Source organism: Danio rerio, chromosome 9 (genome assembly GCF_052040795.2).
Source record: "Danio rerio strain M-AB ecotype USA chromosome 9, GRCz13ab, whole genome shotgun sequence".
NCBI classification, from domain to species: domain Eukaryota; kingdom Metazoa; phylum Chordata; class Actinopteri; order Cypriniformes; family Danionidae; genus Danio; species Danio rerio.
Genome location: NC_141029.1, coordinates 8,222,501 through 8,248,890, shown reverse-complemented (window position 1 = coordinate 8,248,890; position 26,390 = coordinate 8,222,501). Strand labels below are relative to the sequence as shown.

At 37.3% G+C, this 26,390-nt stretch overlaps 1 protein-coding gene across 16 annotated transcripts in view; it reads right to left on the bottom strand.

The window, feature by feature from the left end:
• The window catches only part of myo16 (myosin XVI), a 360,917-nt gene that overhangs the window by 275,143 nt on the left and 59,384 nt on the right, over positions 1-26,390 (bottom strand). For 5 of the 16 annotated variants that reach the window (XR_015499042.1, XM_087267328.1, XM_087267323.1 and 2 more), the window contains exon 1: positions 7,503-7,793. The exons of the other annotated variants lie outside the window; for them this stretch is intronic. Coding sequence is in view for 4 of the 5 variants with exons in the window: in XM_087267328.1 (XP_087123454.1) it covers positions 7,503-7,530 (28 nt within the window). In the remaining variant the exon portion in view is untranslated. Of the gene's footprint in view, positions 1-7,502; positions 7,794-26,390 lie in introns of those variants that run through there. 16 annotated transcript variants of the gene reach the window in all.

Here is a 26,390-nt window from a genome sequence, read left to right as displayed (position 1 = left end):
AGCAAAAAATGACCAGAGTACATGACAACAATATACTCGAGTCATTTTTAAAAAGTTTATACAAATGAAAACACTAAAAAACAATCCCTGTTCACATTGGACTGCATGTAATGTAATGTATTTTTTATTTAGTGCCATGTCAGCAACCAAGGCTATCTTCATGGCAGGAATCTTTCAACAATAAATATACAATTTAAAATTCAACAAACAAAATTAAACATAAATTAAATAAGATTTTTTTTGTGTTAATACATGATAAAAATTCTAAAATCTTTTCGGGTGTTACTTTGTAAAAAATGTCCTTAAAAGAGTTCATTTCATAAAAAGTTAGGTTAGGTTTAGGTTAGGTTTAACTTTATTTGTCCCCGAGAGGAAATTTGTCTTGGGCATAAAAGGTGCTACAACATTGTCTAAACAGACAGTAAAAATAAATAAAACAAAACAATTAAGAACAAACAGTTAAGAACATACATTGTTTACAGAGTAAGACCGTATATAAATATAAATATATAAAACACAGAACCCAGTCAAGTGTTAGCGTACTGCGGGAGCAGTGTTATTAGTAGAGTTTTATGGAGGTAGGAACAAACGAAAGCTTCAGTCTATTAGTTTTACACATTGGCATTCTCAGTCTTTTTCCTGATGGTAACAGCTGATATTCACTGAATTCACTGGATGTTTAGAATCAGTGCTAATACGTATTGCTTCTGGAATCAGTAAAAGCATGACAGTCCAGTAAAATATGTTTTACAGTAAGAGGAGTTTTGCAGCACAAACACTGAGTATGGTTTTCACCTTGGAGCAAAAAACCATGTGTTATTCTCGTATGCCCAATACGACATCTGGTAAAAACTACTTGATCAAATCGATTCTTAAAATGTCTTAAAATTCTGTGTGAAACTTCAGGTTGGATTTCATGTAATTTATTGTTTTCTAATGCATCCCATTCCTTTTGCCACTTGTTTAAAATGTACATTGGACTGCAAAACCAACTAAAAATACTGTATTACACATGTCAAAAGATGGTGTCGTCACGGTGTAAAGAAAAGTGGTTCGCCATTGTTTTGTTTCATGCATGCCTACAGGACTGATTGGAATATGCTTGCAAATGATGTCCCTTTTTGTAGATTAGCTTTCAAGGACAAAATTAATTACATTACTTATAATTTGTCTAAGTGACTGTCATGCACATCTTGTCAGGGAAGCATGGTTGTGTGGTCAGTATTAAATCTCAGAAGATGTCCAGAGGATGCTCTTGTGTGGAAACTCCAAATACCCACAAAAAGAAACCTGAACAACCCTGAATATCCCCCAAAGAGTTAGATTATAAACTGAAGATTTAACTGTTTTAATTAAATTCAACATGACTAATAAACACACGACTATGGAATAAAACCTGGAACGATTTCAAACCGAAAAGTTGTTAAAGTAAGTTTGGAAGGGTTATTTAACATGTTATTTAATGTGGCATTTTGACATACAGATGAAGCAGCAACAGACCCATAGTACATTTTAAATTGATTTTACATCGAACTACAAGTTTGCATAGCAGTGCTATTCAATTGGTGGCCTACAGGCCAAACCCGGCCCTCCAAATAGTGTGATCAAGACATCTAAATTAAATTAAATTCATTCGAAAAACAGCTGCTATAGTTATCAAGTGATGCGTCTCTGTTCAATACAATACAGCTGCAGTTAAAGGCTGCACAGAGCTTTACTCACCTGACATAAATCGAGTGCTGCGAGCATGCGAAAACATTTCGATACTTAATCGTAAAGGCTTCTCAATGCCACATTTCTGTTGCACAGAACGAAACTGCTGCAAATAAACAAAGTTATGCCACTTGTGCACTAGTTTAAATTTCCGAGCTTATACACCGAGGCTAATATGCACGCACAATGGATTAACTATAGCATTGGGCCATTCACATAGCATGTCTTTTCCACACGCCACTTGGTTATTTCCAATGTAAGAATATATGCCAATATCTGCGTGCAATCGGCGTGATGTGCTCGCCTTCCAGACTTATATCTCTGGCCTCTCATTTGGGATGCTCTTCATGAACTGGACCCCATGACAAACTAATTGAATAGCCCTGCTGTATAGTATATGCTGCTCCATCTGAAAGTCTGTGCTAAATAAACGAATCAGCTTTGATTAAATCACCCAGCCCTAATCTGACTCAGGTAATCAAAGGTGCTTCCCATTCATTATTTGTGCAACCTTGTTTCCTTTCCTTGATATGTCTCTCGTGTTCTAGCTCCAAAGTAAAACATACTACATGAAGGATGGATGCAGGGTAAGAAACCAAGGATGGGGGAATCCAAGCAAAGCATATGTGTGCTTCATAATATGCTTGATCAGTCATGCGTCACCTAAATGTACAGAAGCTGGTATGGTTATCTAAAGTGCAAAAGGTAAATCAATGAAAACTGACATGTGTGAAGGTGAAAGAAAATGTGTTGTGTATGAAGTTTTTCCAACAAGAAAGACTTCCACATAGGATACACTCCTGTTTTCCATCTCACAGCTTCTCTAGAAACTTCCTTACCATGTGTTCTTCGCCTCCTTGTGAACCACAAAATCTGATTAGTCTAAGATCTGAAGACAGTGGAGCATAAAAATTAGAAAAATTGAGTTTTGTAAAGCACCCAAGGTTTTCAGACTCATTATAAAATTCCAAGCAGGCATCCTGTATCTGTTGAAGCCAAAATGTACAGGATGTTGACCTTACAGAAGCAGGATAGGATACCCCTATCTTACTTCCAATCTTAGCCACTTTCTAATGTGGTTTTAAATCAGAGACATATCCGATACAAGGACATCCGATCTATGTCTACACGCATATCCAATTCCAGAGTGTGCCATAGCCGTATGAAACATACAAGCCAGCAAGAGCTTAAGGTTGTTGAGGCTGACACTTTAAACTACATTCCCTGTCGTCACATGGGTGGAGCTGACATTGGTGTCAACATTGCTGCATAGCAAACACTACCATGACCAATGTGAAAAGGCAGGACTGTCCAAATCTGTTTGGACGGCCTCCATCCTGCAGAGTTTTTTAATACCAATCCAAATTTAACACACCTGGAACAGCATGATCAAGGTTTTCAGATTCACTAAAAATATACAGCCAAATATGTTGAAGCTAGTTGGTGCTAAATTCAGCAGGATCAGATCCGATTTAACAGACTTTTTTTTTTTTTTTTTAAGTAGAAAATCTGGTCAATAACTTCTAAAAATGACTTCCAAATCGATCTAAAATATTTTCAAAGACCTAAACCTGAGCTTGGCAACACTGGCCCTCAAGGTCCACTTTACTTGAGTTTTTCTTTCACTTTACTAGAGTTTTGCAACAAACCTGATTCAAAGATTCGAAGGTGAATCTTTACTCTGAGCTGTTAAAGTCTTAGGACTTGGTATTATTTACTTCAATGCTATGATCAATTCCTGTGAACATAAAGCCTGAAGGAAACCATTGTGGTCAAGGGGTACAATGTCCACATGGTTGAAGTCATAGCTCTCTGAAAAATGTACAGTCGGCAAGTTGTATTTACGAGTTGTACAAGGACATGAACAGCTTTTTTCTAGATGGGATCTTGTAATCATGACATGAAAACAGCTAAACACATCTGTCTGCAGCTTTCTAGGAACCCTGAAGAGATCGATTCACTCATTTAGAGGATTTGATTAGGTTTAGAGCTAAACTCTGCTGGCAACTGCATCTCGAGGTCCAGAACTCTCCAGTCCTGTTGCAAATGCCAGTCACAGTCTCTCAATTACAGTTCTCACAACCCAATGCTCTGCATATTTTGCATGTCTCTCCTAAACTGTGATCAAATTTTTTTCCCATTGAGAACGGAAACATAATCCTGTTTTATCCCACCACTTTTCAAGGAGCTGCCTGAAATAATTTTGAATGCTTTTTTTTTTGTGGGTCCGTAGTTTAAGCTGACACCTGAGACAGACGTACTCATGAATGCACTGTGTTCCAATTGGAAGGTTCCCTACAGAATACCCTCTTCCTCCAACGCTTCATATAACTCGAGCTGAGAACCACCGGTCTAAGTCCTGTTTACCAGACCAACTGAATGCAGTGATATCATGCATAAACGTGTCTCTCAAATCTCTTTTAACATTGATTTAATATAGTATACATAAACCTATAAACTTTTATAATCAGTTGTAGTCCATTTTGCACTGATATTCACATTCACAGATATGTGTTGGGTGCTGGCTGAGTTGGTGACACCTCTGACTGATTACAAAATGTGTCACTCGTGTGACTGAATGAGTCATGGCGATAGGCAGTGGTTGACAGAAATGATGGGATAGAGAGGAGATGGGTGAGCTTTTCTCCTTTTACTGGGTAGCTTCTGTGTCTCCGCTTCCAGGCTGTCAGGTATTGATTTACACTAGAGCTCCTGATAATATAAGAGCCGGGGAATAAAGAAGGATAAATTAGACAGAGCACTCTCTGTCTTTCAAACACAAACATACTCAAGTTCATGAATACACAGATATTGCAAGGAGTTTGTATAAAAAATATATATATAAATAAATCCCCCTCACGAGACTCATAGGATTAGACAAACTTGAACATGAAGACTTCCGTAAGCACGCACTTGTCTCCTGTACTACATTTCAAACCTTGAGGGGGATCTGAGAAGATCACGAGCGACACACAAACATACTTTAAAGCAACACACATACAATGTTCTGCTGGGTTTGCACCTGAGTGTGCGACCTTGCGTATTCTCTCAGCGTTTGCCTCTGGCACTGGCCACCGTTAAGCCTATCTCTGCTCAAACACACAGGAAGGAAGCGGAAAGGTGAGAAGCAAAAGATAGAGGAGAAACTGATAGCACAATGCACTTTTCCCTGCATGCATCAGACTCGGAGTAGAAACATATATAATTGGAGTTTATTGGATCATAAATATTAGAGGCAGAAATATTTTTTTGAATTTAAAAACAGAGAACTAGATCTGAATTCAAACTAATTTTGCAAGTATCATGAAGAGGAGTTAGTGCAAAGACACCAAACTTCCAAATCAGATCAATGTTATGAACACCCAGGGACTGAAAATTAATTAATTAATTAATTTTCCTTCAGCTTAGTCCCTGATTTATTAGGGGTCACCACAGTGGAATGAACCGCCAACTACTCTGGCATATGTTTTATCCAGCAGATACCCTTCCAGCTGCAAGGGATTAAAAATTTGTAAATATGAACTTATATAAATATATATATTTAGCTCATTCTTGTAAATAACTTATTCTATCCTACTGAAATGTCCAATCTGGAGTATTAACTGCTCTCAATAGTCAATCAATCAATCAAACTTATTTTCAATGCTCATTAAAATTATCATTTCTTAAAAAAAAATTTACCATTTTAACCCTTTTGCATATTAATTTTCCTGTATTTGTGCTTACAATTTAGAATTGACAGTTAAATAAAGCTAATCTACGTAACCTTATTGCCAAATTAACACTAACAAACACATTGCAGTTGTATTTAAAACTTGGGAAATGCAGAGTTATGAAGCAGAGATCCCTAAAAAGTTTCATCTCAATCTACTTCTGGACAAGCTCTGGTGCGGTTTAACAAATATGAATGCAACACAGACCAAAGGCATCTAAAATCAGTGTTTATCAACCACGTTACTGCAGGACCACCAACACTGCATGTTTTGTATGTCTCCTTTGTCTGTCCCCCCATTACAGGTCTTTCCGTCTCTCCTAACGTGCTGACGATCTAAATCAGGTGTGTTTGGTGAAGGAGATATGGACAATGTGCAGAGCCGGTGGTCCTCCAGGAACATGGTTGAGAAACACTGATCTTAATGAACCAAAATTGGACCTGAAGTGACAAGATGTGACCTCCTTGTCTGAGAATTTCCAGGCACCAATTTAGACTCCGAGAGCTCTGCAATAGCTCTGAAGTAAAAAATGTCCTCATGTGTACACGCGTACAATAATCTTATTTAGCTAAGAAAAATGTTTTAAACGCTGTCAGATATGTCTAGGCCCACACAAAATCTGCGCGCACAGAATTCCACAGATTTTTAGCTCATCATTGAGTCTGTTTATTTACTTGTGTATTGTGTAAATTTATATTTATTCCGTTTTTTTTATTAATTTCAGTAATATTACTGACTAATATGACTATACTTATGATTTATTTACAATGTAGTTTGTGAAGTAATATTTTCTCTCTTTTAGTAGATAAATTATATGAGATATTTGCTTTGTTTACCAAATAAAGTGGATCTAATTGGATTTGTATTGTAAACATTAAATACAAGTTAAAAATGTATTACTTATTATATATTTCATATATTAAGTTTGTAGTTATGACACTCCCAAAATCATTCCACATAAATCCGCAGACTTTTTAACAAAACTGCGCAGAAATAGCAAAAATGTCAGCAGATTCTATCTGGCCCTGGTTATGTCGCATAAAATAAGTCATAAATGCATTTATATACTCTGAAAAAAATAACCAAGACTCTTTGTATCACTTTCTTTTTTTTTTCTTTGTTTTTTTTTTTTTTTTTTTTTTTTGTCTGGCACAAAAACAGCCCCAGACATGCTCTAAATATTGATACAAGAGCAGCAAGCCTCATATAAAATTTACAGCTCATAAATACTAACATTACAGAATCTCTACTGTGTTCCCTACACCCATGTCACAGAAACTGCCACAAACAAACAACCTAAAAAATTAACTAAACAGAGAAAAAGCATAATATAATCCACTAAAAGCGACAGAGGGCTGTGTGGGTGTGTGTTCAGATGAGCAAAACACACACAGAATGAAAAAAGCAACGTGGATGAAGCAGCATTAGACTCTGAATAAAGATGAAAGAGAGGGATGGCAAAGGGACGAGTTTAACAACTGCCTTTCATCTGCAGCTGGCAACACAAATGCTTCCTGATTACCACCTTCTCCCACATCAGCATCTCCATCCTCCACTGCCACATCCGTTTCGGTCTAAAACACTCCTCTTCCTTCTCATTCCCCATTATCATACCTGACACTTTCTGTTGTACAGGCGTGTTCACGACCACACGCCTACCAAAAACAAAGATACACATGAGAGAGGGATCCTGCGGAGGCTGTCAGACTGTCACCCACTGCCCGTCTGTCTATAAAGCAGACAGACTCCCGGAGGAGGATCCTGCACACCTGCAGCAGCAGCATCAGCACCGGTCAACTTTTACACCAATGCCGCATCCTGCTGCAACTTCACACACACACACACATGCACAACACATCACACTGACAGCTGGTCCAGTCACACTGTACTGAATGGATGTTTGCCTTTGGTTTAATATTCATCAATCACCAATGCATTTTGATCTGCATGCAGATACACACCCTACACACCACACAATCCCTCCTGCCGCTCAATCAGTAAACGCGCAAAATGACATCACTGACAAATGACATCATGTATGGAGGAAAGGAGGCTCTCTCGCGGCTCGTTACTCACAGCATTTGATGAAATGATAGTGTGACATTTTCTCCTGCGGATCAGCCAGCTACAGGTTCGTGCTCTCCGGTGCGGCGGTGCTGTAGTAGCCGGTGCGAAACATCATTCAGAGGCGGGCGGTTGATACGCGCTTCGGCTCCGCGTGCATTATTAAAGGGCGGTCGGGTTGCAGAGGCGCTTTTGGATGTAGTGAATGTGGAGCGGTGGATAAGGTGACGGTAACCGCTCGCTGGCTGTCTCTTCCTCCTATCAGCAGGCTGCAGTCGCCTCGCCTCCGCCGAGCCGCTCTATGACCATGACCGACACACGTGCTATTGTAGCGCCGCTGATTGACGCGCCTCAACCCCGCCCACCGGCGCGCACACCCCTCTTGTACAGAGCAGCGCGCGCTCTCACCGAGAGAGAGAGAGAGAGAGAGAGAGTACAAAAGATGGTGATGACGAGGTAAGAGGATTGGAGAATGAGAAAGAAGGGAAAGAGGGAGGGGAGGAGGATGAATTTTGGGTTTAGACTGAGGGAGAGAGGCTGAGGTGAGTTACTGCAGTGCGGCTCTGTGACACGGTACGTTGAAGTGTGAGATGCGACGCGGAAAATGTAGAATAGGTAATATGCTTAAATAATTTTAACCATTTATGAGCTACTGTGTGTAGGACACTGTTAAGTTAAATATTAGCTGTCAAAATGCACAATGCATACTAACAGAATATTACATCATTCTTGAACTACTGTATGTAAAAAGAGATCAACTAAAAAAAAAAAGTAATCTACACTTACCATTTTTGAATTCGCTATCACCCCCCCCCCCCCCCCCAAAAAAAAAACTCTTCATGTGATCTGACAAAGGCATGAGACAAATATACCAGTGTTCAACTTAAAGTAGTTGTAAATTTATACTTCAAGAGTTCACACTTAAGAGCTCTCACACTGAGAGAGCCCTCAGCTCATAATATACTCAAGACCGGGGTTCCCTCCCATTAAAAGGGCGAGAAGGGAGTTTGAGCTCAGGTAGGTCTTGAGAACTCCCTTGCTTGTCGCCGTGTGAAAAGTGTAAAATAAGGTTTATCTTAGATAATTAAATTAGTCAATTGACTACGTCTTTGGACGGGCGGGAGGAAACCCAGGGGAAATCCACGTAACCACACAGGGAGAACATGCATACTCCGCACAGAAATGCCAACTGGCCTGGTAGAAAGCTGGACCAGCGGCGTTCTTGCTGTGAGGCAACAGTGCTAGCCACTGGGCCGCCGAGCCACACCATCGGGGAAAAAGAGGGGTAAGTAGGGGGGAAACTTGAAGACAAAGATAACTAGAGTGAAAAGCTCTGGTTATTAATAATTCATCTGTAATCATCGGATTAGGCAGATTACAGAGCTAATGTGGTGCCAGCCATGTTGAGCATAATCATGTGATCCTCTCGAAATTAGTTTATAAATAAACCACACTTTGGCATGCTGTTTGTGTTGCTCTGCAATAACAATTCCGAAGCACAAGCTGGCAGTGAAGTTTTTATATTCCTTGAGTTTCTTCACAAGGGGTTTATTTTTTCTGAACGTTACCTTAATGTACAAGTAGCTAAAACTCGCTCATTCAGAGGCAGGAACCGGCGTACATGCAACAATTTTTTTCACAAGGTGAACACAAAACAAAAGCCTTCATCTGGAACTCCTCCACAGAGCTTGCAATATGCGAAGTTGCCACGTGTAGTTACTTAAAAAAAAAATTAAAAAGCATCGGCAGCAGCCACGGCGTGAGCTATGTGACTGCGTGAAGTCTGCATCGCAGCATATACACGCGAGCTTGGCGCAGAAGTATAAATCAGCCTTTACATGATCATCCACACACTGCATTCCGATATAGAGTATGTGAGATCCTTGAATATGGCCTGACTGGTGAAAAATAGTTTTTTTTTGTTTTGTTTTGTTTTTTACTGGTGAACTATAATTTTTATTGTTTTTATTTGTCTTGTAACCAGCAGGTCTCCACAGTGTGTTAGTAGTACATCTGACCAGTGCATCCAGCTTGTTTAATCTAATAAAACACTGAATTACACAAACTATTTATTTATTTTCCTTGACACCAAAACTAGCACTGGAAATCTGAATAAAATTAAAATACTTTAACTGAGTAGACTGGTTTACTTTATACAGTGTGCATTTCAGTGGCCAAAAAGAATTTACAAATTTATATTTTTTAATGATCTCCTTTAGTAACAGAGATGCGGATTCAGACAGCATTTACAGTAAAACACCCCCCAACCTTGGTGTTTGTCAAAAAACTAGATAATTTGGCTGGGGATTTTCACGCAGATCAAGAGTAAAGAAAACAAAGACATTCTAGATTCAGATGGCTATAAATTCAAATTGTGAATAGTAGTACATGGTGATATGCTTTTATATGACATAAAAAACACATATATGACAGGAAAAAAGGATTGAACACATGAAGAAAGGGAGGTGTAGATAGGCAGTGAAAACCCAGACAGCAGCTGAAATCTCTCAGTAGTTATTCAGCATCCCTCCGCCCTTCGTCTTTGTGAATTAATATTAGCTTCTTCATTCCAACATCTACATTATCAGGATGATGAAGATGAAACCAGGGTGGACATTTCAGCAAGACAATGATCCAAAACACAGGAAACTCATTTTAGAGAAAAAAAACAAGCTGTAGAATGGCCCAGCCAATCACCTGACTTGAATCCAATAGAAAATACAAAATAAAGATTTGATAGACGACATCCACAGAACCATCAAGATTTTTACACTGTTGAAGTCTGTGAAAACAGATCACACCTGAGCAATTCATGTGACTTCATTCTCCATATGAGAGGCGTCTTTAAGCTACCCAAAAAGCCTTTTATACAAAGTATTCAATGCATTTCAGTAGTTCAGTACATTATTTTTGTGTCATTTCATTCTTATTACACTTTAATATCCTTAGTACACTTATTACACAATTTGTTCAGATTTATATATATATATATGTTTGTATTGTTTGGGTTTTAACCAAAATCTAGTTCAATAGCATGTCAACAGCTCCTTTAGAATATTTTTCCAAGAATAAAAAGAAGAAAATAATGCTGTGTTGAATACTTTTCCCCCACTATTGAGAAGCTAATAATTGCAATGTTAATGCTTCAAGGGTATGGAAAAAAAAGTTGCTTTTAACATGAAATAAACCTCATCAGTCTCTCTATATACAGTATGTTGAAACATACACCAAGTTAAACACCTAGGACTGACAAGGATACAGGAGCAAACCCTCCTCATATGAATGTCATTCATGATAAAGGGCATATTTTGCTGTGTCTCGTTGCTTGCTCTCAGTGTTGACGGGTGTGAGTCCTGACAGCTTAACTGCTCAGCGATAGTGTTTAACCGGCCACAAATTACCACTGACAAGCTCCATCTCCCTTCTGCTCTAGCTTAACACCTTCATGCATGCAAACGGCCTTTTCTGGAAATTACAAAGTCTGCATATTTTACATGTCGTGCGTATGTGAGGTCATGTAAAGCACATCAGACTGATTACATAGCATTTCCAGCAGCATTTAGTCCAGCGAATCTGGTTCACAGTGTGTCGGAGTGTATGACAGTACAGTGCATGAATGTGTGCATATGTGCTTTGTCTTTCTGCCAAACACCTCCACAAGAACCCACACATAAACTCCACTTTAAGAAGAGAGAAAAAGAAAACAACAACTGTGAGAGCCAGTGAAATGGAGAAAGAGACCAAAATAAAGCCTGTCATGTGAATCCAGGTCACAGATTTAACCCTCCTCTCCCTGCATCTGCTCGAGCGCCGGGATTCATTTGCAGTAAAAAAAATAATATATAAATTCAGATGCCATAGATGGATATTGTAACAATTCTCTGACTGGAGGAGTCTTAAATGATTCAGAGCATCATAAAATGCAAATCCCATTAATCCGCAAGACTCTAATCCACATTTACATCATTTACAGAGATAATTAAGTCATTGAAACATACACAGCATATGCTCTATGATAACTAGTAAGAGTGATTGTTGTTTGTGTGTAATGTTATGTCCAAATTATGACAATATATTTAAAAAAAAAAGCAAAAAAGAAGTTATAAATAATTCTTATGATGAGGGGATGTGTTTGAAAGGATACGTCCTTCTGGCTGCTATCATTGGCAACAGATGCATTTGCCCAGCAACCCTTGAGCTGAAGAAATGTAAAAGAAGCTGTATGGGGAAAAGACAGATGGAAGGGTGGATGACAGATAGAGAGATGAAGAAGCTGGCTGTGGAATGGACAGGAGGAATATTTAATGGATCTTTTGAATTTTACATATTCACTTTGTGGCTAGAGACACTGGCGGCAGAGATGACCATGAAAAACATGCAATGTGTGAGAGACTGAAACTAACTAAAATAAGAGGTGGAAAAAAATGTAATCATGTAGATAATTATGTAGACATAACTTGAGCTGTGGCGAAAAACCGTTGGGGATATCGATTCTGAATACATCAATATTCTCTCTTGAATTGTTTCTGAGATTGTTATTTTAACAGCAGATGACAATGTCTGCTTTACAAACAGCCTTATTCTGCTTGCATCTAATTCCTTACAAATACCACTCAAACGTAAAATAATCACGAATAATATTAGGAAAGGTTTAAGTGAATTACAAGAGGGTTCACACTTCATAGTGAGCTGTGCTTATATTAATCTTGTAATATAAAAGCCCATTTTCATGACTTACTAAAACCAAAGGTGATCTTTCTCGTGAGTATTTGAGTGTATGATTAAAGATTAGAGCTCAATCTGCTGTTAACAATGAAGTTCAGAATCAATTCAAGAGAAAATATAGATGCATTTTCAAATTTCTGAACTGATTTTTGAAACACTTGTATTATAATAATACTTGCTTTCTGCTTCGTACAAACCCCCCTAAGCACAAAAAGGAACCTCAAAAATGAGTGTTTTTTTACGCATTTTACATAGAAAGTACAGTAACTCAAACTGCTAACCCAGGCTCATTGGAAATATGTGCCTCAGCCTATATTTTTTGCAAACTAAAAAAAAGTTGCTCTGAATATGTTTCGTATGTCTTCATTTCAGATGACCAATTCACTATGCTTCACTTAATTCACTTACATAGGGTACTTTATTTTCTGTAATAATAACCTTAAAGCCATTTTACAATGACATTTACGTTTTACCTCACAGATTTCAAAGCTTATAATTGGACATTTACCTAATAGGATGTTTAATATTATATATAATAGGACATTTACCTTTTTAACACCAAATTGCAGAATCTAAATAACCGTAAGAATGATAAGTGTTTTCAAATTTTTATGGTTAAAATATGTTACATAAGGAAACTTTATTTTATACATCCACTAGAAGGCAGATCACTTAGGCTGCATTCCAGTCAAATTTTTTATGCCCCCCACCTCATGCACTTGGATGTACATTACTGATTACGTTACATAAGTGCACTGTTATGACATCACAATCGTATTGCATTCTGAGACATATAGGTGCTGTAGTGGACATATGAAACTGACACGCTCCCACTGTCAAAATTGAGTAATTGAGGGTATGTCCATGTAAGCTTCCCTCGTTCACTTGATGAAGTGGAACACACTTCAAAATGGCAGAGTGGACAAGTGAAGGGAGGTCCAGTAAGAGTATGAAGTACGAACCTGAGTATGTGTCTACAAGTGGAGTAGAATGCAGCCTTAGACCAGTGAACCATTGACCTAATCCACGGGTCGCCAAACCTAAAGGACAAATGTCCTGCAGAGTTTAGCTCCAACCATAATAAAACACACCTCAACAAGTTAATCAAGGTCTTACTAGGTATATTTAAAACAACCAGTCATGTGTGTTCAAGCAGGTTGAGTCAAACTTTGCAAGAAAACCAACCTAAACCCAACCAATAGTATTTTCAAAAGCAAACATTAGACAAAAGTGCACTGCAACCACATAGTTTTACCTACATTTTTTTTGTTTCTTTTAACTCTTTTATGGAACTGTGTTTCACCAGACTCTAACCTGAACACTCCATAGAAGACCATACAATGTGAGCTACCGAGCAAACTGACAATGCAGGAAAAAAAATACATATAAGCAAAGATTTTGTGGTATTTTTAAGTTGCTTTGTGGTTTTTATTTGGTGTCAGGTAAAGAGTTGGGTAAAGTCAATAATATGCCCCTGAAAATGTCATTAGTGTGAAAAGGAACAAAAGCTCTTAGAGTCATACTGCCACATAGCATTCATTTTAACTAGAAAATGCAGTCAAAAGTGTGTTTAGGTTTTTTGAAACTTCACAAAAATGAAGACTGAAGGACATATTTCCCATGACTCTGTGTTGCTGGAAACAGCATAGGACAAATATAAAATATTAAGCAAAAAAAATTAAATTAATTTCCCGCCTTGCCTCCTTCAGGCATGTAACTCTATAACATAGTTTTCCAAAAAATTATACAATTTAATATGCTTTTCTTTTAAGAATAGATGGAAACCTACACAAACAATAGACTGTTACTAAACAGTAGAAAAACACTAAGAAATTGAAAATGATTGAAAAAGAAGGGGTGCTATATTCACCTTTGAATGAGATCTCAGAGAAGGTCAGATTTCATGGATGAGCAATAGAGATTATACATCACTTGAGGGGACAAAAGACCCTTCACCCCATCCTCTCCCACCAGCCAACAGTTTGCCCAGCAATGAATTTGAGGAAGACCCATCCACAAATAGACTGTTTAGAAAATAAATTAATAGCCTAATACATGCAATACTGAAACAGAACTGCTCAACATTTACATAGGATTCATTTGACAGTGATTCATATTTGACTTGCATATAAAACAAAGTTTGTCATGATAAAATTTGACCATTCTTTTTATTAATTGAAAACTGCAGCATTCATTACAAATAAATAAATACATTTATCTATGCACATCAATATTTAAAAAATAAATTATGTGCCCTTGTAATTTTTTCATCGATGCAACGTTTATACGTGTTGATTTTTCAACATTATTTTCAACATTATTTTTTCATGGAATGTTAACTAAGACAAGGATATCCAATACATTCTAAATAAACAAATTCATCCTACAGTTTTTCTTTGCTCGAAAAGCACTTTGACAAAGAATCGCAAAACAAATTTAAGGCTCAAACACACCAGGATGCTTTTCGCTGATGTTTATCATTAATTATCATCATAAATTATATGTCGCCAAAACACGCGAGCAAAAAGCGTCCTGGTTTTACTTTTGGAAGTAAAAAACGTAATTTTTTTAATAGAGAAACTGATCTGTAACAATAGGTGATTAATCTTTATTGACAGACCCGTTTAACTGATTGAAAATGCTTTATTGGTAGCATATTCCAGTAATTCAACTTATTTTCAAAACAACTGCTTTTAAATGGAAGCATTTGTGCAGAAACTGAATTATCCATGATGCTGTACAGAGAAGAGTCATAAATACTTCAGAAAAAGTGGATGGATATAAACACCCATATAGGCCTGTCACAATAATCAATGTATCAACTTTTCGTGCAATACTAAATCATTTTTGCCATTGCAATATATATTTACAAACTCCCAAAAAATGTTAAAGCCAATTTACAATGACATTTACATTCTACCTCAACGATTTCAAAGTTTAAAATTGCACTTACCTAACAGGACAACTTAGTTTTATATATAATAGGATATTTACCTTTTAAACAAAATTACAGAATCTAAATAACCTTAAGAATGAGTATTTTAAAGTGTTTATGGCATTATTATGCAGTTATATAATCATTATACTAAACCTGACAAAAGTCTTGTCGTCGATCCCAGTTGTAAGAGCAACAAATTGACACTTGACTTTTAGTTGTTCATTTGGAAAAGTGGCAGAAGGTAGATTTTTCTGATGAATCATCTGTTGAACTGCATCCCAATCATCACAAATACTGCAGAAAACCTATTGGAATCCATATTGACCCAAGATTTTCACAGAAATCAGTCAAGTTTAGTGAAGGAAAAATCATGGTTTGGGGTTACATTCAGTATGGGAGTGTGCGAGAGATCTGCAGAGTGGATGGCAAAATCAACAGCCTGAGGTATCAAGACATTTGTGCTTCCCTTTACGTTACAAACCACAGGAGAGGACAAATTCCTCAGCAGGATAGCACTCCACATACTCATTCTTTTTCCACTGCACCACGACTTTGTTCTATACATTGTCTCTGTTAAGTGACAAGACTTTTGTCTAAGCAAAGCCACTAATTAAATAATTACAAATCAAAGCATGATCATATTTTATTTTGGTAAAACAAGCCTAATCTAGAGGCCTTTGCCTTTCATATAAGCCACTTCTGACAGCAAATGATCAACTAGAACTGAAACTTGGATTGGCGACAAGACTTTTGTCAGGTAGGATATAAAATTAGCGGCATAAAATGATCTCAGAATGACAATAATATTGTTAAATCGCAACAATTTCTGTGACCATTTATCACACAACACAACCAAGGCTCATTGTGGAAACGTAGTCCCGCGGACATTTCTGGAGACCGCGGAATACGTCCTGGCGGGTACGTACGGCTGCAGTTTTTGTTTTTGCGAATCCGCGAGAGGCCGCTATTGTGCGCTTTTTCACACCTCAGACGGTATCTCTCGAGTGTGGTTCACGCCCGCGCTATTCTCGCGTGAACCCACCGGAGGCCGTTGTCCGACTGACCGGATGATTGACTGCGCGACCGGCCAATCGGCCGACCCACCCTCCTCCTTTCCTGAACCCAACCAATTTTACTGATCGACCCGCCCGGCCGCTCGCTTCCCTTAACCCGAGCAACAGTTTACAAAAGCCATCCAAAAATTTTTTTTTTTTCTACCGCGTTTTCGGATTTCACCGCGTTCTCACCCTGTCACGAAACTCGTTCACTTAATTTTTGGGATTCTATTTTCGTCTTACCTGATTGCTGGAACCACTCTTCCCCGGACTCGAAACCGGTCACCGTGGTCGACTCCTCTCTGCATCTCGAGCCTGCCGACGTACACGGTGAGCTGAGTGGACAAACGGGCCCTCCACAAGGAGGTAAGGCAAGCGCAAAAGGGAACAGCATCACACCGCCCCGCAGCGTTACCTTGAAAAAAATAACACGGCCGTACGTACCCCCCGGGACGTATTCCGCTGTCTCCAGAAACGTCCGCGGGACTACGTTTTCAGAATGAGCTTGGGTTGACACAACAACTGTTCCTTACTGTGACAAGCCTAAACACATACTGTACAATGCTAAAATATCAGTATTTCACAAGAAAAATGATGATTTAGAACAGTACATTAAATCCTATGAAAGAAAGATGAGAAAGTAGATTAAACAACTTTACGCACTGAAGCAGAGAACTGCAGAACAGAACTGTTTCCTCAAAATACGCAATGTAATTCACAGACGACAAAAGATACATGAGGATGCCTGACATGTCTCTGCCAGTCAGCGCACTTGAGTCCACACTGGTCAAAGGTCACACAAGACTACTGTGTCCGTGCCGGTGAGACAAGACCCAGAGAAATGAGATGTGATGTTTCCCTCCATCTGTGCGCTATGAGAAATGTCAGACCTTCAAGCTGGAGATGACAGAAAGCTAAGCGGAAGGAGGGAGACCGGTCTCCTCTGTCAGACCAATAAAGGATCGGAGAGACGAGTGTCATTTGAGGTAAATGTCAAGACCGAGAGGGAGGAGCAGAGACGGAAGAAAGCATGCGAGAGAGAGAGAAATTACCCTATTTTCAAGTGATGAGATGAGGTGTGAGTTTCAGCGCATGTATTAAGCTGTCAAGAATGGATGGGAAAACACACTTATCAACAGCTGTCAGTCTCACAGACCTTTCACTGGCTTTGGATGAAGAGGACACTATGGTAATAACACTGATCGCGAGTATGAAGGACATGCCGTCACTACATCAAATCCACTGAGAACACAGCCGTGCGTTGCATGGTAATACACATAATATTAATACTGAGGCTAAATTGTAAATGCAGCTGATTTCAGAAGTATGCTTAAAAGAAAAGAAAAAAAAATATCAATATTTATTTGCTCATATTCATGTTCCAAACTTTATGCTTTTTATTAGTGGTTCTCAGTTGTTGTTTTTGTTTCCTTTCCTAATTTCTCTCATCATTAAGCTATGACCTTTTTTTAAAGAAAATTTAACCAAATAATAGAATTAAAACAACATATTTTAAAACAAAAATGAAATTACTTGCCACAGACAAATACCGACACTTTGCATAACAAAATGCACAATAAATTGAATGACTTTATTATTGAATTAAAAGATTATGATTAATACTAATGAAGGAACAGTAGGATATTAAATAGAATCCCAAGCTAGTTTTTGTTAAAAAATAAATAAATAAAAAAACTAATAAATAAATAGTTAAAAGTTAGGGTCCCACTTTATATTGTCTTTAACTAATTTGTACTTACACAGAAATTAATAATTAGTTACAATGTATTAATTGTGTAAATACATGTATTTACTGTGTACTTATGCTTGATTAATTACCTGTATGTAGTTACATCTGTAATTAACTTCTGTAATTACATTTGTAAATACACTGTTGACCATCTCTTACACCTTAACCCACCCTTAAACCTACCCATACCACCAAACTTGTCCATAACCCTACTCCTATATCCCAACTCGCGAGCACCACAAGTGTACTCAAATACATTATGAACACAGTAAGTATGTTGTATTTTTTTTTTTGATGCAAGTTCATAGTAGTTAAGGACACTTAATATAAAGTGGGACCAGATTGTTCACACTTTATTTTAATGTACAATTCATGCTATAAACACACCAATAACTAAGACTTTTAGCTCAATAAACTACTAATTAGCTTCTTATTAATTAGTTAATATTAGTTGGGTTTAGGTATTGGGTAGAATTAGGGATGTAAAACAATATTATACTTTATGAATGTTTATAAATAGTTAATATATTAATAATAGGCATGTAATAAGTAGTAAATAGTGTGAATTGTTACTAAAGTGTTACCAAAAAAATACTGACGCCAATGCCATATTGCACCTTTAAAGATGAAATACTTTTCATTGCTGAGGAAGTTTCAAGTACAGAGGCACACACACAGACACACACAGAGTGCGATCATGCACAGAAGGTCGTTTGGCAATCAATATTATCAATGGCCCATTTGTTCTGAAGCCCCTTAGGAGTCACTTGTGACTGTCAGAATCACACTTGACCTTGTTTTCACCAGGTTCTACATCAGAAATGCTGCTCAAAGCTCAATCAATGTAATTGGGTCAACAGCCATAGTGATGAATGTGAGTATGGAAGTACATATATAATCGCATGTCTGTCCCTCATGCAGTGAATGGATGAGTATTATTTCTACTAATAAACGTCTTCAGCATACTGATGCAAATATTCTATTAAGATGGTATTAATATTGTAAGTTAGAATATGGTTGCATCATGAAAACAATTTGAATACAAGACTAAAATGAAAATGCTGCCTTGCCATGAGTTCTTTCCAAACTCTAAAATATGTTCAATTATTTATCATCTTTGGAACACAAATGAAGAAATCCCTTCATCCGTCTGTCCTTCTGTTGAAAGTGTATTACCCAAAAACCACTTTAAAATTCTTAAAAAGAAATCCTGATGAATTCAACTGTTTTATCCAAGTCATGTGATCGATTTGTATGATGAAGTCATTAGTTTAGTCTTTTATTCACATACATGTAAGACATTGATCGGTCACATGCAATTGCAAAAGCTTAAGCATGGCTGCATTTCACATTCTCAAGAGCTTCCTATAGACATCCCGCATGTCTGCTTGAGCTTCTGTTTATGTTTGTTGGTTAATATTTAAGTGAGTAACAGCCTAAATGTTCACCACATGAGGTGATCAAGTTTCTTCAGAAGACTTGGAATAAATCACTAAAGAGTGTCAAGAGATTAAGATTAATATAGACTTCCAATGGACAGGCCAAAATCTCTCAGATTTGATTAGAAATAACTTATTTTGTATTCTAAATGAGGTCTTGTGGGTTTGGAACAACATAAGGGCCAATAAATGCTGACAGATACTTAATTCTGGAGTGGGCTAATAATTTGATTCTGGAGGTAATTAATAATATAATAAAACTACTGAAATAACTACGGCGTTTCGGAATGACCAAAACAACATTTCAGATGTTGTACATTGTGGTAAGCCAGCTGGTTTGTCCATTCACACACATTTTTATTATCACATTATCTCTCATAACAAAATCACATGACTTTTTAATTCGCATATTAGCATTTGTTCAGTAAAAATATTTTTGTCTTTGTTTTTGCACATTTTCTTAATAATTCAAATGTTTATCCAAGTCAGTTATGTGCACAGCTTTTAAAACTTTTGCGCATCATGCCGTTTTCATCAACCATTTTTTATGCGCATAACCAACACAATCTCACGCCAATTCGTAACTTTTTAATTTAGTGGCTAATTCGTATGAATTTGTACGATCTAATTCGTACAATTTAGTACGACTTGCTCATCCCCCAATGATGGTTGGGTTTAGGGGTGGGGTTAGGTGCCAGGCCTCCTTTTTAAAATCATACAAATTTCGTACGACTGAATTCGTACGAATTAGCCACTAAACTGGCACTAAACGTAAAATACTTATGTTTTCTCGTGAGATCAGGCTGGCATAACCAATATGGAAACATAGGTAGTGAAGATAAAGTATATAAATCCAAAATGAAATAAAACGTGCTTCAGGCATAGTCAATGTGTCAGTGGATAAGGGATTCATAAAGATAAACAACTAAATGATTAGAGCAAGGCACTCGAAAAGTAGGTAAAAAAAATTATAAAGCCTTTATGAACATGGCTATTTTTTTAAAAACAGCACCCATAAAGTACAAGTATTGGTAACAGTCTACTTTTTCAATGGTCTATATGAAATGTACCACAGATAGTTTGATAAACTTGCATTAGTCTTTAGAATTGTGCTTCTTAAGCACATTATATCAGACAGTAACACTCATCACTTAAATTGCATACACAATGTAAAAATTGTATCACAAAAAGTTATAACAACAAATGTTTTTATGCTGCTCTAACTTAATTAGAGCTTACTTAGTTCATCTAACTTAATTAGCTAACTTAGTTAATCAGGTTTAATTGAATTTTTGTAAGGGAGTCCAGCAGGGCTGCTTGTTATCCCTGTTCCTCTTCCTCATTGCTATCGACTGATTATGAAGACATTGACCAGTGAACGCAGGACCAGAATCCGCTGGACCCTGTGGAGCCAATTGAAAGACATACTCTAGCAGACGCAAGAGAGGACCATTGTGTTAGCAGCCACATCAACATAGGTTGGACTCAACATCCACACAGAGAAGACCAAGATAAACTCCAGCTGCAATAATCCAAAAACGCTGAATGGAAGTTCCCTGGAGGAGGTACAGTATTGTACCTACCAGGACAGCATCATTGACCAGCAGGGTGGAACAGATACAGATGTTAAGGCGAAGCAAGAACTGCTTTCATTCAGCTTAAGAACATTTGGGCTTCAAGAGAACCTACTTTGTACAACAATACTGACTTCACAAGGGAATCGAATAGATGGGTCAGAGTCAAATCCTGGAGGATAATCAAAACTACAAGCCAAAGAATCCAGACATTCATCAACGTCTGTCTCGGAAAGATTCTCCACATTCGCTGGCCCAACATGATCAGTAACATCAACCTTTGGGGAAGGACCTATCAACCCCTAATAGAAGCAGAGCTTTGGAAGAGAGGATGATTGGATTGGGAACACCCTATGCAAACCATCAACTAGCATCACCTTACAAGCTCTCTTCCCCCCAAGGGAAGCAGAAGAGAGGCTGTCTAAGAAACACTTGGTTGCACGACCTTAGGCAGACATCACTAGGATGGGTTCCACCTGGAGACAAGTAGAAAGAATGGCCCAGAACAGACACCTCTGGAGATCGACTTTTGCAGACCCATACACCAGAAGGGGTGGAAGGCATAAGTATATATTATGAGATTTATTTATTTATTATCTTTTTAAGATTTATTTTTGGCCTTTTTGCCTTTATTATTAGATAGGAGCGTATTGAGACAGGAAGCAAAGTGGGAGAGAGAGAGGGGGTAGGGAAATGTTGTCAAGCTGGGATTCGAACCCGCGACGCCCTGACGTGCTATTGCACCATATATCGGCACGCTAACCACTAGGCTATTGCGCCGACATGAGATTTATTATTATTGATACAATAAAAAGGGTTCCTTGTGAATGTGTTGCCATAAAAAAACAATCAGCATGTCTATTCAATTAAGCTTCCATATCCCATTATAAACTCACACCACAATAAACTGTATCATGCGTCATGTAGGCAGAAACATATACCTATATCACTCAGAAAAACAGCATGACTTGCTTATACCTACAGTACAGTACACAACTATAAAAAAAAATAAAAATTGTAAAATCCTCTAAATAGCGTGACAATGTTGAGCCATATTTCATAGTGCCTTTTAAAAATAACATGTGTATCTTACCTCACCACCTTGTGATTACATTCACACACCACAGCTGTAAAAAGCTGTTGATGAGACCCTGAGGTAGCTCTTTCACTAATTAAAACAGCTTGTGACAAGGATCTCACAAACACTAATGAATCAGTTCAGCCATATTGAACCAGCGCTTTCAATTACGACGGCATTCATGGCCCAGGGAGGGTAAGAGCCTCAGGAATGGCCAGGGTTTAACGGATGAATTAAACATGTGATACAATCTCGGCATGACATTAATTATTCAGCCCCCACGCTGTATTTACACTACTAAATATTTCTTTTCCCCTAAATTTCACCGCTGAATTCTATTAGCATAATTTAGGGGTTAATTTTCCCAACCAGTAAACTGGCAAATGAAAATCTTCTAAAACGTTAACCGCGGTATACTGCACAGTGAACTACACAGTTTATCTCTCAAGTGCAATACTTAATTCAGTCATGAGGATGATGATGGTGATGATGATTATAAAAATACTGAATAAAAACCTCAGAGATGTTTTACTGGTGATCGTAGATCTCTAGGTCACACAGTAGACTAATAATCTAGTGGTCCATTAAGCTGTGGATTAATACTCTTATCTCTTACCCTTTTTTCGGTCTAACTCCTTAAGCCCTTTATCTGTTTTCCTGTCTTTTTACTTGCTCCTTCATGCCTGAATGTGGTTTACTCTCAATGTTCATTGATATTGCCCATGTGATGTTTTACCATCCCTAGAGTCCACTTGTTTAGATCTGATTTTACCTTTTTGAAGTGACCCGATTAAACCCAGTTGCATATCAGACGGGCATCTAGTTATTTATACCCCTGAAACACAATTCCTACCAAAGGGGAGAGCAGGTTCTACCAATAGGGTAATGGATTTGTAACGGTGTTATCCATAGCAGCCTTTTTTTTTTTCTTTTTTTTTTCTTTTTTACTGGAACTCATCAACGAATAGAAATCTGACCATCATTCGTTGGGTAAAACAAGTGTTTAGTTTTAGAAATAAAAATAACAAAGAAAATTAAATTGCGAAGAAGTCTCAATTTCAAATTCAGAGCTACATTAGTATGGATGGTTTCAAAATCCATTCATTTATTATTTAGCACACACAAACGAGCAGTGCAAATGTATTAAGCATTAAAGGAACACCACTTGTTTTTTTTGTTTTTTTTTTGATATATAGTAGGCTCACTTTACAAGTCAGCTTGGCTGTTTCTTAATATGCGTTCTTGTCTGAACGTATGTCCTCGTAAAATATCATCAACCATCGTCGAAATATTGTTTCAATTCAAAGAACAGAGAACTCGCTCCACCCATTTTGTTGAGGACACATCAAGAAGTGACTTGGGTGAACTTGTGAAGCACATGTATCCCAGAATGCCTTGCTGCTCAACCAGCAAAAGAAACCCACACGGTTTTAACTGTTTTAACTGTTTTTTTTTTACTCCTCTGTTGTGTCACAAAAAAGTTCTAAGAGTGTTTCAGGTGAAAATGTAGTTGTTTTAAACCCGAATACACAGTTTATTTACAAAGATAGCACATATTTGACGATGTGCTTCAGGGTATGTGTACTCTGAGCCTTTTATTAAGTCTGATAATGAAAGACACAAGTCTGTGTATAATAACCCATTTTACTTTACATTTATGGTGATTTATGTTTACATTTTTTCTTAAATCAAAAATATTGATTTACAATACTAATATAATTTTAAATATAATGGAGTGCTTTATGTAATTAAATCATTTTATTGTTAACATACAGTGAAACCGATGAATACGGGGTGAGGTAAATGACGTTAAAAAACATCCTGCCGTTCCATTTGAAGAGGCACTTGTGTCCTCACATCCTGGGAAGTTCATTCTGCCAAGTCTGAACCTTCAAGGATGAACTTTGCATACTTGGTATTAAGAAACAGCCCCCAAGTACCATTTTTGAATCTATTTAGCCAATCTCCAGATCTTGCTAGAGCCCTTTTACTTAGCTTAGCATAAACCACTGAATCAGATTAAACCATCAGTATCTGGCTCAACATTTTTACAAAAAAATTTCAAAAGAGTTTCAAGAATTCTTCTATTTAAAGCTTGACTATTCTCTAGCTACATTGTGTACTAAGATCAAAGGGATTTTCTTCTAGGCCGATATGGCTAGGAGCTATACTCTGGCATAATAATCAAGGGAATTTGCTGCAGTACCATGGCTGCAGTAGGTGCATTGATACTATGCAGAGCCTTAAGTCCTCGGCTATGTAACTAGGTAAGCTAAAAGTGTTCCTGTGAAGACCGGAGATCAGCTGAGTGGATTCAAAAATGGTAAAACTCAACAGTTTAACTCTAGGAGACTTGTAAAACGAGACAAAATGTGGCGCTTTCATTTACAGAGAGTGTTAAGAGTCAGGAGCTAAGACTATGCTAATGTGAATGCTGACTGTTGCCTCTGTCCTATGATCTGAAGTGCTCTTACTAGATCACACTACTCCCTCAAATGTGCTTGACTGGTTCAATGTCCACTTTGGGGAATGTGATGAAGTAATGTCGTGACTGAGACTAAGAGACTGAAGCCAGATTGAGAGATGTAATAAATAGAGAAAAGAAAAAAACAAGATCTGTTAGATTTTAGTCTTGCTAAAAAAAGATTTGTGATAAAAAATATGATTCAATAAAGGAGAATTTTCAATCCAGTTCAGTGCTGTTAGTTTTCAATAATAATTTACTCACTCTCCTTCGGCTTAGTCCCTGATCTATCAGATGTTGCTACCACAGAACAAATCACCAATTACTCTGGCTTTTGTAGCTGATGCCTTTTTAGCCGCACACTCTCTCATTTATACACTCATCGATGCATTACGGCCAATTTCTTTTTATTTATGTCTTTGGACCAGTAGGGGAAAACGGAGGTCTCAAGGTCTCAAGATTTCAGTCAATGGGCCTTTGTTACATCATTGCTCTGTTATAACTTTTGAACGGATCTCCATTCAGGGCAATCTGTGTAATATCAAATGATTCATAAGAGTCCATTTGGATCGGTGAGTTCGGAAAGATTTTTATGAGATATTTGTTAAGTGAAAATAATGTTAGTTAATGGATCTGTTGCTCTTTTTAGCAGAAGCCACAATAAAACGAACAAACAAGCCCTGGAAATTTGATATAAGACTGCAAATGATGCTGACATTTAACATTTAATGATATTAGATGATAAGCTAAGTGCATTTGATGGGTTACATTTTCAGTTTAACATTTGTTGTGGCTTTGGAAAAGCTAATCTTAATCCATAGTTTGAGTTTTTTCTGCATGTACATGATTTTCGCCTGCTTCATATGCAGTGTTTTGAAAACTCTGAAACAGTAACCCCTTTTACACAGAAACACCGGTAAATATCCAGAAAATTACTGGAATGATTTTACCAGTAGAATCAAATAAGTGCTGTTCACACATACAAGGACATTGCAGATTTTTTTTGGAAAAGACCCTTCACACACCAATTCCAAAATACCAGTAAATTCTGACCTTATTAACTAGAAATGATCTCTAAACAGCCACTCTTGTATTTGTAAACAAAAAGGTAGTCATACAAACATAAAAGTTGATGGTTTTACTTTAATTTAAAACTTAGGTCACACTTTACAATAAGGTTCATTAGATAATGTTAATTAATGCATTAACTAAGATGGACAAACAATGAACAATACATTTTCTACAGTATTTGTTTATGTTAATTAACGTTAGTTAATGAAAATACAGTGGTTCATTATTAGATCATGTTAACTCATGGTGCATTAACTAATGTTAACAAGCATGGACTTGAATGTTAATAATGCATTAGTAAATGTTCAATTATGATTAATAAATGCAGTACATGTGTTGTTCATGATTAGTTCATGTTGGTAAATGCATTAACTAATGAACCTTATTGTAAAGTGTTACCAAAACTTAAGCCTTCATGTAGCTGCTTTTGTCCCAGAGATAGACCAAATAACTAGATCCAAAGGCAGAAGCACTAACTGCAGCTAAAAACAGCTTTGTTTACACATTTGACATTACAAATGCTAATGATATAAAGGGACAGTAATCACATGTCAAGATGTACATTTGACTTCCAACTTCTGAGAACCTTTTTAAAACAAAAAGACTACCAGTGTTGTGGGATAGTCAAAATCTGACTGCGCGGAGCTTTCCTTCACGTGCACGTACCTCACGCAGCTGAAAGCAGAGTGTGCAGTTTAACTCACTACAGTTTATCACAAGCATTTTACTGATAATTTTTTCCACGGTTGACACTAAGAAGGAACATAGAAGTGTTATCTGACTAACAGGCAGCAGCTAAATGTTTC